The sequence below is a fragment of the Sorex araneus genome, chromosome X (genome assembly GCF_027595985.1).
Source record: "Sorex araneus isolate mSorAra2 chromosome X, mSorAra2.pri, whole genome shotgun sequence".
NCBI lineage: Eukaryota > Metazoa > Chordata > Mammalia > Eulipotyphla > Soricidae > Sorex > Sorex araneus.
Genome location: NC_073313.1, coordinates 131,865,901 through 131,878,759, shown reverse-complemented (window position 1 = coordinate 131,878,759; position 12,859 = coordinate 131,865,901). Strand labels below are relative to the sequence as shown.

The 12,859-nt window shown below is 35.8% G+C and overlaps 1 protein-coding gene across 1 annotated transcript in view; it reads right to left on the bottom strand.

Annotated features, from left to right (window-relative positions):
* Nucleotides 1-3,654: 3,654 nt before the first annotated feature.
* The window catches only part of POF1B (POF1B actin binding protein), a 108,569-nt gene continuing 99,364 nt past the window's right edge, over nt 3,655-12,859 (bottom strand). The window contains exons 15-16 of the mRNA XM_055122301.1: nt 7,469-7,583; nt 3,655-4,451 (exon numbers count right to left, since the gene is read on the bottom strand). Of these exons, the coding sequence (XP_054978276.1) occupies nt 4,446-4,451; nt 7,469-7,583 (121 nt within the window). The 3' untranslated portion in view covers nt 3,655-4,445. The remainder of the gene's footprint in view (nt 4,452-7,468; nt 7,584-12,859) is intronic.

The window sequence follows — 12,859 nt, the reverse complement described above, 5'->3', positions numbered from 1 at the left end:
GGTGTTGCTGAGGAGTTTGGTGCATTACCAGGGATCAATTCCTGGTCCCTTTGAGCCATGTCCCCAGCACAGAGGAAATTATTAGAGAATTACTGGAAAAGGCATATATATATGTATATATATGTGTGTATATATATGTATATGTATATATATATATATATATATATATATATATATATATATTTGGGGGGTCACACCCGGCGATGCACAGAGGTTACTCCTGGCTCATGCACTCAGGAATTACCCCTGGTGGTGCTCAGGGGACCATGTGGGATGCTGGGAATCGAACCCATGTCGGCCGTCTGCAAGGCAAATACCCTTCCCCCTGTGCTATCGTTCCAGCTCCAAAAAGGCATATTTTTCAGGACAGTTCAGAGCTACTTTATGAAAATGGATTTATCTGACCACCACTTTTAGTAACCTAAACCATGATAGAGAAGAAAGTATTTGGGAATTAGTGCTCAAGCAGGGTTTTCAAATTCATCACGCGTTTCACATAGATGGAACTGCACTTTGAACCCTGAGTCACCTTACAGATACGTCTGAGAATATATGAAAAAAATTAACTACATTCACAATCAATAAATATCAGTAGCATCAGCAGTTGCACTTCATAGCCAATCTTGTTTTATTGACATATTTTATCACGACCTTTATTCACCTACCTTTGATTTATTTTGAAGTTTGCTGCCCCTTCTGGTTTCCTTTGAAGCAACTCCCAGACACTTTTTATCCCAGAAATTAAAAAATGAAGGAAAATGAAGCATGGTTCTTAATATTCCTACATTCAGGAAAATAGTTGGCAAGATTGAAAATATTACATCTAACCCATAAGATCATTTCTAATCATATCCATTCAGAGTCCAAAAACTTGCCATCCAACATTCAGCGCTGCTCATAAATCACTACAGACTAGTTTAGGAAACTGCATCAAAATCCTCTATTTCATTTTAAGAAATTTGCCTGGTTTATTATATTTTGGTACAGAAGACCTAGGAATGTTGATCACTGGTTGTGTTAGCAATCTATCAGTGGAATCAAGGCATTATATAACACTGGCCATCCTTTAACATAAATGATCCCTTAAACGTAAACTTTAATAAAAACTTTTGTTATTAATGGATGGGAAACTAAACATAAGGATTCTGCCTGGGCTTAACAATATTTCATTGTCTAAAGACTGATACTAGATTAGAAAGACTACCTGGCCATCATAAAAATTGTAGTGTTCCTTTGTAATCTAAAAAAGCTTGCCTTTTTTTGTTACTCTAAATTTTTTAAAGATTTTAAGAAAGATGTATTTACCTAGAATTATATTTACTTTTCATCCTAGTATAAACATGAGATAATTCACAGTTTTTATTGTATGTAATGTACTATGGAAATCAAATTAATTTAGCAATGTTATGTAGTAGGGTATTAGCTGATTTGTTAGGAAAGTTTTCACATAATTTTCAAAATAATGATATATTTGTAGATTCTAATACTAGAAAAGAAGTGATAATCTTTTGTTAAGGTGATCTATGTTGCAAGATTAGATGTTTTTTTAGATTATTTTGTAATTCTTGTTTAGAAATCAAGTCTTTTGAGACAAAATGGATAGCACGTGAAGTTGATTATGTTAAATGAAATAAAGTGAAAGATAGTTATCAGATAGTTTCACATATTGAATATAAATGCAACAAACTGGTATAAGTAAAAACAAAATCTCCTAGCCTTCGTGAAAATTATGGTGGCTACCAGAAGGAATGGGAGGTATTTCTGAGAGGAAGGGTTAGAAGTTTCCTTTGGGCATGGGATAGCACTGGAACTTTGGTAATGGACACAATGTGTCCTTTACACACAGAGAGACAAATCTGTATTCAAGAAATTTTATAGTGTTAATATTGCAAAACGATGATCAATAAATGAAGCAAATGTACTACATTTAAAGTTCTGTTAGAAGAATGGGAAGATCATATTATGTAATAACATTTCAAACAAGTGTGTTATGGTACTAGACTAGGTTTTGTAAGCAATCTTCATTGAAAACAAAACTTTGTATTGGGGGCTGGAGTGATAGCACAGCAGGTAGGGTGTTTGCCTTTCACGCGGCCTACCCGGGCTCGATTCCCAGCATCCCATATGGTCTCCTGAGCACTGCCAGGAGTAACTCCTGAGCATTGTTGGGTGTGACCCAAAAAGCAAAAGAAAATTGTATCAACAGGAGGTCTGTGTTGAAATGTCTCTAGTAGTCCACAAAAAGGAGACATTTGCTTTCATTTTTTTAACTTAAATCAATACTCATTAGAACAGCAGACATTTACATGATAGCAATTTTCTGGAAAAAATATGTACAGCTGTGGTAAAAATCTATCTTGTCTGTTTTGTCCAGGACTTCAAAAAAAAACGTAAGTATAGTCCATATTTTGTTAATCAAATTACTTTGCATTCCATTGCACAATCTCCATTTTATTTGATAAATCTGAAGTGAAAACATTGCAAATAGAAATTAGATTAACAGGCATTACTCAAAAGACATCTTTACAGTTTTCATAGATACATTTGAATCTTGTGAGAAAAAAAATCACATGTTTATATTGACTATAATTTCAAATTGCAAAAGAACATATTTAAATCCATAAAGTATAATAAGAAACTTTTTATAATCCACAGACACTCATCATGGGTTAAGTAAATCACTGATGCTGATTTCTTAACTGCTCTAAATTTTTACACTAAATTTTGTTCAAGAATATTTTGGGAAAATCATATTCATTTAAATTTTCAGAATAGCAGATACTATCAGTCTACAAACTTTTTCATTTATCACATGTAGCAAGTGGATAACATTTTGGTAACATATAGAACAGTTACAGTTACATGTAACTCAGCAAAATTTAATATACTCTGTTCACATTACAAAGGGGAGAAAGGTGAAGACCACATAATTCAGGGAGAATATTAAATTTTGCATCACACAATTTTGATAACGTTGGTATATTAACTAATAGAGTAACATTTTTTCAAGGTTTGTCAAAATTATATAAATATGGGTTTAACCTTTATACCAATATTTATTTTAATAATCCCTTAAGATTATTAAACATTTCTTTTTATGGTTTACTTTCACATAATGCCTCATCTTTTCCTATCTTAATGTTTTCTTAGTATAACAATTACCAGAAGAAAATTTGAATATTACAGATTATATATTTCCATGGACAACTTAATAATATATAGGTCAAATATATTTATTCCCATAATCTATTTTCTCATATGCAAATTATTTAATTTTGATCATTTTTGGTTTTTGGGCCACGCAGGTGTGCTCCTGGGCCCGAGGACCCAATGGGATGCTGGTAATCGAACCCAGGTCAGCCACAAACAAGTGCCCTATCCATCCCCCACTTTTATCATTCTTAACTTTAACCAGAGGAATTTAAGAACTTTCACTTTGTTCCAATGTATTAACAATTCCTGCATTTACTTTGTAAGGTCATTTGAATTTAATCAACTTCTAAGCATATTAAATATTCTAAATATCTTTTTTCTTTTTTCTAAGTAGTATAGAGCAATATTTGTTGTTGCTATTTTCATTCACTAGGTCTTTATATAATATTGCAATGTATTTTCTATACCACTATTTTAAAGAAGTCCACCTTTCTTCCTCCTACTAGTATAATATAGAGTTATATGTGTATAATGATGTGGGAGGGCTAAGAGATATACATTGAAAGGACAGATTTTCTGAGCCACTGATAGGTTCTTAGAATCATAATAGCATAATATATGGTATTTAATGGATTCAGTTTTTCTAAAGCTATTATCCCACTTCCCTGATAAATTAACCATCACCTGAAATTTAATTATTTCTCCAAGAGTTGCATATAATAAAGCATGTCACAAAGTTTAAAGTGAGACAGTCAAACATATGCTGCATATACCATGGAACTTGGTAAACTGATTTTTAAAAATTCAGTTTAAACTTCAGTTTTAAAATTCAGTTTAAGCTGCAGTTTTAAAATTAAGTTTCAAATTCAATTTAAAATTCAGTTTGAAATTCAATTTTAAAATAGGCTAGCCTCTTAGTAAGGAAACAGTACTTATTTTTGTAACTGTATTGCATATATATTAGTGGGAATCTCCTGGAATAGCTTATAAAATCTCTATCATGACAAATTAAGTACAAAAGAAGTACCCTATTGAAAAACAGCACTGTATGTTGTATAGTTTTGTAAGTTGAAGTTTTAAACAGTTGTATATTACTAAATTGAATGCATCATTGTGATAGTACGTAATTAGGTGTCACAGATAGCTGGAGAAACTCTTCGACACAACTAATTCATTCCATTAGGTTCACTGGATAATCGCTGGTTAAGACTCTTGATGGGCATTTGTTGGTAGAAAAATAATAAAGTACTAATGCAGACACACTCAAAAACTTCTTTGGTTTGGAGATTCATTCATGGCTAGAAAAGAAAATATAGTTTACAACTTGTTCACAATTCAAAATGCCATTGTACACACAATTATGTAAAATTATTTAAATATCTATACTAATGTACTGCAATTTCTGTGGTACTATGTTTATTCAGTAAATCATAGGTTTTAATTTTATTATGTTTTTAAATAATGACTGTAAGGAGGGAAGATTGAGTACACTTCTTTGATGTAATACTGAGATGTTAAACATGTCCAAAGTTCTCTATTAAAGCAGATATTGCATATATATTAATCTTTGAATTAATACTTTGAACTTGATAATCTCTATAGACTCTTAAGAAATAAAGTTTGATGTTTATTGCTGCAATTGTTTTTGCTTCGGGGCCGTACTTAGCTATGCTCTGGAATCACGCCTTGGTGGTACTGATGTGGTGCTTATCATGTGTGCTGGGGATTGAACCTAGGCTGGCTGCACTCAAGGAAAATGATTTTCCTGCTGTACTATCTCTCTAACCCCTCATGCATATTTTTCATGGAGAGAAAATTTATGGCTACTAGAGATCCTTTTATTTGTCAGGTCCTCACACTGATGCCACCAAACAGCAATTGTATCTCAGTTTAAATTTCAGCATCGGATTCATCCCACGTTAATTTTGTAACACTGGCTATTGGGTTATCAAGAACCTTTATAAGTTAATGGTTAGCAGTAAGTAATTGCCAAGTAATGACCTTAGAAATACAGTGTATGTCATAGCTCAAAATATTTTTGTTTTGTGAGTTGAATACTTGATTTTAGATGGAGAAGGACTTCAAAGCTATAAATTTCAGTGATTTCAAAAAATTACTCCAAATTTTTGCTTCTTTTAAAGAAAAAAATTTAGCTATTTAATACAAGATGCTTAGCTCTATTATATATGTGTGTGTGCATGTGCATGCGTGTGTGTAGTGTGAGTTTAAATTTAAGCTCTTCAACGTTTTTCAGAATAATTGGCATTTGTATATTTATTGCTTATCACAGCACATGTAACTTTTTTATAGAGGTTAGTCTCTACAATGCTTGGTGCATCCTGTTGGTGTGGGTCTGAGTTCTCAGGCTCTGAGTTGGTTGAAGACCACCATAATTGCACTTGGTGCTGTTGAGTTGAACATGCAGTGCTGAGATCATACATAGAGCATCGTTTATGCTATATGGTATGCATGTACTTCACTACTTGAGCTCCAGTCCTCGTATACTTAAGATTTCTATAGAAGTATAGAACACATATAAACAGGGTACATATAAGGATAGAAATAAATTGACTTTCCCAAACTAAATACATATGTGAATCCCCGCCACCACCCACCCCCAAACACACACACCACTTTGGTCGGAGATGTAGTATAGTGAGTTAGGTGCTTGCCTTGCAGCCAACCTTGGTTTGATCCCCAACACTACATATCATTTCAGCATGGTCAGAATAGATCCCTCAGTACAGAGCAAGGAGAAAACCCTGAGCAGAGGTGGGTGTGGCCCAAAAAACAAAAGAAAAAGAAACAGCTGTATATTGATACCCTAGAAATCCTGCTTAAGCCCCTTTTCCATTAGTCCCCCCGTCAAGGATAACCAGTTAGTAGCTTTAATAACCATAGATTAGTTTTCCTGATTTTCTTAAGATATTTAGCACAACAAAAGAATACTTTTTACAAATGTTAAAGTGAAGTTACATGTGCTTTAAGAGCTGAAATTCACAGCATTCTTTTGTCTCTTGCAGTTGAGGGATATCATACATTTTCATAACTTGATGGTATATCATAACTACTGATGGCATATTCTTGGAATTTCTTCTTTTTTTTTGCTTTTTGGGTCACACCCGGTGATGCACAGGGGATACTCCTGGCTCTATACTCCGGATTACCCCTGGCGGTGCTCAGGGGACCATATGGGATGCTGGGAATCGAACCTGGCTTGGCCACGTGCAAGGCAAACGCCCTACCGGCTGTGCTATTGCTCTAGCCCACGTTTCTTAACCCCAACAGTATTAACATTTTGGGATGGATAATTCTTTGTTTTTGAGTACTTCCACATTTTAGGATATTTATCTGCATGCTTGGCCTCCACTCACCAGATAATACCAGTAATATTCAGTCTCCAGTTTTGAAAACAAATAAATCTGCACCTAGTCCATGTTTAATGGGTATTACTTAAAAAGTTAAAGATAGAATAAGTTAAAAACTATATATACATATATATTTACTTTTAAGTCATTTACAAGAAAATGGTTTTAGTAATCCTCCCTTTTAGCAATGTATTGGACTTCTTAGAAAAATGGTAAGGTCCCATATTACATATTCATATTCATGTTGGAGGGCATTACAAAAGGTAGATTGTGACAGTGTTCTTTATTAGTTGAGAAATATATACACCCTATTTCAAAATCCTAGTAACTTACTATATATATATGTATATATATAAATATCACATCAAATTTTAAGACAGATTCTGGAAAATCATGCCTTGTCTCCATCCTCATTACTGTAAATGTCTTCCACTTTTTCTACCTGCATTAGGAGAAACAAATCTAATTTCTGGAAAACCTGAAATGAGCTCAATAGTCCATAGTACAGGCAAGGAAATAAAATTAATAGTGTATTGCCAATGTTAATCACTTTCCTCTTTGGAGTGAAAATCTTACCTAGTATATCATAGTTTCGACAACCAATTGTATTGTCTCATACATGATTCATTTTAATGGTGTTTCTTAATTCCTATTATATGTAGCAATAAAAGAAACATCATTTGGGAAATAGTTGCAGATATTTCACCACACGCAGATACTTAAGGGATACTCCCACTTCTGTGGATCATCCCTGGAAATTCTCAGTCACTCATGAGGGAGTGACCAAAACAGACCACATGCAAGACAAGTACCTTAATCCATTTCTGTCTTTCCAGCTAGGGAAACATGTCTTATGAGAAAGAACTCTGAGATTTTTGTTCATTTTTGGTATTTTGCTACATTTTACTATAATTTTCTATTGATTACAAATATATAAGTGAACTTACACAACTCCATTTATCTTCTGTTTTCTCAATCACGATAGTCTGTGTGTCACTACCTGGTGGTATATATTCATAGTCATCGTAGAGGAGGCCTAGAATCGGATATTGTGTCCTATACCTATAAAGAAGAAAAGTTAGTTTATAAGCTGCACAATAAATAACTTCATTCATTTTAGTCATTCAGTTTAATTCTCTTTATAATTAATTTGCTGTTTTTTAAACTTTGAACTGTTTCTTTAAACCAAATCCTTATTTTCAAAGGATGAGTAAGAAATAAGTAATTCTGGTAATGATGGAACACTGGAAACACAAAACATTGATTCCAGAGAAGTCACCTAAGTAAGATGACAGAATTTAAGTCAAGCACTTGCCAAGTCATCAAGCATTTGTGTCAGAATGCCATAAAGAAGAAAATACACAAATAGATAGAGACTCGCTGATAGTTCTCCACAAGTCTTTGACTATTGTTGATCATAACAATCTGAAGAAGCTACTGATGTTGAGGGAAGAAAACTAGAAATTCCAAAAGCTCACACAGGGAAGGGAGTTTATTTTCCAATAACCAGAGTGGAAAAAATTACTAATACAAGGGCCTTCAAATAGATACTACAGAAGAGTTTTTTTTGCCTTAGTAGTCAGATGACAATAGTATCAGATCACAGATAGTTCTAATAGTTTAAAGTAAATATTGTAAAATATTAAATTCTTTCCAAGTACAAATGTCATCTCAGACATCATTATAAATAATAAATGAAACCCTAAAATTCTAAAACTCAAGTATATAATATTACAATATAAGTCAGTAAATTATAATGAAACAAGACATTATTAATGAAGAGAAAAATCAATAAAATTAGATCAAGAAATGAAACATTTTGTATTGGATAGTAATTTTAGCATTGTATCTCTAAAACATTCAGTTTTATAAACGAACACTACCTGAATCAAATAACTAAGTAAACATGAGTATATATGAAATGGCAGATAAAACAGCTTTATTGCCAGACTAGAAATATTAAAAATATAAAACCCTAGATTATGTAAAGAACATGACTTACAAAAATATGAATTACATTATGAGATAACACCAAAGAATAAAACATTATATCTGAATAGACTAAAATTATAAAAAAAACACTATGAGACTAAATAAATGCAAAAACCGAGATTATGAGTTAGCTATAGAAAACATCAGGTCTTCTCATACTTTAATCACATTTGTAATTAAGATTCAAAAGAATTGGCAACACAAAAATGTAGTTGAAATGATTATCAAATTGTTTCTAAATTTGGTTAAAGTTGTAAAACCACACGCCCCAAGTAGTTCAGTAAATCACTAGAAAAATGAAGAGGAACAAAGAGATGCTTCTCATTATCAAATTTCTGGAAAATTAACGGTAACGAGAATACCACAAACACTTAGAAGAACATCCACACATTTATTTATCCAAGCAGGAAAAATCATAAGATAAAAATTTTTGTCAAATACAGCGAAAGTCAGAAGACAGGTGGAAGATATTTGAAGCAATGAAAGGTGGAAAATTAATGTACTATTCTATAGACACAAAAATAGCATTGAATAGTGGAGGCAAAGAAAGGTTGTTTCCAGACACTAAAAAGCTAAGACTTCTTTTTTTGGCTTTTTTGGGTCACACCTGGCAATGCACAGGGGTTATTCCTGGCTCCACACTCAGGAATTACCCCTGGCGGTGCTCAGGGGACCATATGGGATGCTGGGAATCGAACCCGGGTCGGCCATGTGCAAGGCAAACGCCCTACCCACTGTGCTATCACTCCAGCTCTATTTGTAGTCTTGCCATTTATAAGGAACATTAAGGAGGTACGAACTTGGAGGCTCGAGAAGGGAAAAAAAAGAGGTATGAACTTGCAACAGCTGGATGCGTGTGTAATCTCGAGATGGGGGCCGGTGGCGTGCTCTCCACCGAGATGTAACCCAGGTGGCCACACCTTTGTGTGGCCGCTCTGCTGCTGATCGACCACAATCTGGAGGCCAGCTAGACCACTTTTTGTACCAGCAGCTGCTCACAAAAATGTCTCTAGACTGTAAACTAAGCAATAGCCCCATGCTGCCCCAGGAAGGGAAATGGTGCAATTTCTAACATAAATCTCCCAGGACTTAGTTACTAAAATACTAAAATACAGAAATCCCAAACTGCGCGGCCACAATAGCAGCCACGCGACTTCATATCTCTTCATTCTCAGCAATGGAAAACTAATTATCAAATGCTTCCTTTTCAGCAGGGCTGTTTTTTGAGGGAGGGGGAATTCCAACAACAATAGTGAGTTTTGTGTTGAAATATGGAATGTAATCAAGGTAAAGAGTGAAGTGAAACTTATCAGCCATGCAGACGGGGTGGGGGGGTGGGAGGTATACTGGGGTTTTTGGTGGTGGAATATGTGCACTGGTGAAGGGATGGGTGTTCAAGCATTGTATACCCGAGACAAAAGCCTGAAAGCTTTGTAACTTTCCACAGGGTGATTCAATAAAATAAATAAATTAGAATGAAAAAAAAAGTTAAGTCTTCAGCTGAGCAACATCACAGGAAATGTTAATGGAAATCCTTCAGGAGGATAGAAATAATATGTAAATTTGGATTTAAAACAATGAAAAGAACCCTAAATGATAAATAAGTGATGAATAAAATTGAAAAACTGTGGTAAAATTAGGCACTTAAGATATTGTAAATATTGCTTCTTTGGGGGGCCAGGGGTTAAACCCGAAGTTGCTCATGGCTCACTCCTGTCTGTGTCCCTGATGATACTCTGGGGACCATATGCATTTCTGGGGATTGAACCTAGGTTTGGGGAGTTCAAGTAAGTGTCTTAAACTCTGTGCTATCTCTCTGATCTATAAATATGTACTATTGATGGAGGCCAGGGCCAAGAATTCATAGAGCACTCTTCCATCTCATGGTCAAACTATAGCCTCATAAAAAATAAATGTGGCACCTGCCTGCTTTTAGAAGAAAATGTCAATGACTATAGCCTTTCCCCTAAGGAGAGGAGCCCTATTTGTGGAATTATAAGAAAAGTGGAGAAACAGGAGAATGGAGGAGAAGGCACGTAGAAGAGTGCAGTGTGGTTTGGACCACAATTGCCCAGGAACAGTTTTCAGCTTCAAGTTTCTAATGTACTGGAGAACTGGAGGGTTTCTGCTGAGGACCCAGCTAAGTTCGTTCTCACATTCACATTCACTGAAAACCTAGATACCCAGTTAGATTTTCACATTCACTGAATATGGAAACAAGTGACTAAGAATTGGACCCTGGGATCTAAGACAGCATGAACATTGTCTCTTACTGCTGGCAGAATGGCAGGATCTCTCCATTCTTTAGGTGATCCCCACCCATCTCAAGCCAATAGCAGAGCAAGCTGGGGCCTGTGTGGCACTTAGCCAAAGCAAAATACCCAACCCCTCCCAGTCACTGTTAATCTATTACAAAGAAGGCCACACTTCTTAAAGCAGTAACAGCTGTCAGGGGACCCACACAAGCTGAAAGACATTCAATTCTTGAGAAAAGAGTGGAGATGGAGGCTCAAACTGTCTAGTTCAGTGACCAGACAGGATACTTATACACACACCTAGACATTAGAACAGAACACAGAGCAGATGTGTTTTGTCAGGGAAAGACTACATACAACCGCCAATTGCTGCCAGTTGTTGCTCTATGTAGACCTTCAAAGTCAGTGCTCAGAACCATGGAACGTTGGTGATTTGAAGCCTAAGTTGCCCTAAATTGAGTGAATCTGGTTCAAAACTATCCTTGGATCAGTACAGACCCCAGTTCTCTAGTCAGAAATGTTCATATACTTGAAACAAGTGAAAAAGTATTCAAGACTGCCAGAAATCAAATGCACCAGACAGATCAACATACCCATTCAAACTTAGAACAGACCTTTCAAAAGATAAACATGACTGTGCACCCTTGGTAAATTTTCAAACTTGTTAAGGGTAACACTGAAACATTCTGTATACACATGAAATTGAGAGATATACCCATATTGCTCAGTCTCTTGCCCCCGAGCCTGGCTGTCTTCACCAGGGCCCCTCGGAGGGGGTGGGTTGAGTATCCCTGCCCGCCTCGAGCAGAGCCCTGGAAGCCAAAGACCTCTGGAACACAGCCATCCTCAAGGCTCCTCTCCACACATTTGGATGAGCCTCACACATGAAGGAACCGGCAGAGGAACCCAGGTGTGCGGGGCCCGGGGCTAAGATCTACAAGCCTGCTCGTATTGGGACTGAGCCTCTTCCACCCAGATCCCCCATTTTCCAGTAGCTAGGCAATCACACCCAGAACCTGCCCCCCGACACTGTGTAATCCCATCAACGGCCAACATCCAGAGACTATAAAATCAAGCTCCTGGAAGTGCGCGGCTGTGCAACATCTTATAGCCTAGTTCTCCCTCTCGGAGAATCTGGCAAGCTACCAAGAGTTTCCTGCCCACATGGGAGAGCCTGGTATATTCCTATATACTTGTGGCGTATTCATATGCCAGAACCAGTAACAATAATGGGTCTCATTCCCCTGACCCTAAAAGAACCTCCAATGCAGCACCTTTGGGAGGGACAAGGAAAGAGAGGCTTCTAAAATCACAGGGCTAGGACAAATGGAGACATTACTGAGACCACTTGAGAAAATCGATGATCAATGGGATGATGATGATGATGACCCATATTGCTGGATAGTGAAAAAAGTCCAAGGTCTCCTTATCAGGACACAAGTCATTCATTCAAAAAGATAGATGGACATGTTCACTATTTACAATGTCTAAGATATGAAATGCAAGTGCTCTACAAATAGAGAGGTGGATAAGGAAATTGTGTTACATAATAGACTGCATATATGTGATATATAATAGAGTGTATTTATACATATACAAATGTGTATATATGTACAATAGATTACTCAGATGTAAAACTAGATGGTTTCTTGGTATCTTGCATTTCATGACAAATTAGATGGGACTAAAAGAGTCATACTAAGTAAAATAAGTCAGTACAAATGATGGATGATATCAAACACACATTCATATTTGTTACATTAAATGAAGGGAATAGACAAATGTCCAGTGAAAACAAACCCTTGGACTTTGACAGAACTGAGGTGGGTTGGGAGTGTAGACAGGCGGGAAGTGAGGGGGTTGTCTAGAAATGACTAGATACAGTGGTGGAAATATTTTGCATTTTGATTGCACTTTAAATACAAAAACATAAATAACATGATTGTAAATCCTGTCATCTCAATGATAGTAAAAAATAAATGACTATAAAATTAAACTAATACGCTAGGAAGCCATGGATATAAGTCCTGGGTCAGAGCATATTCCTGACATACAGAGGCCTGTATCCACTGGGGTCCATTTCTGACACTG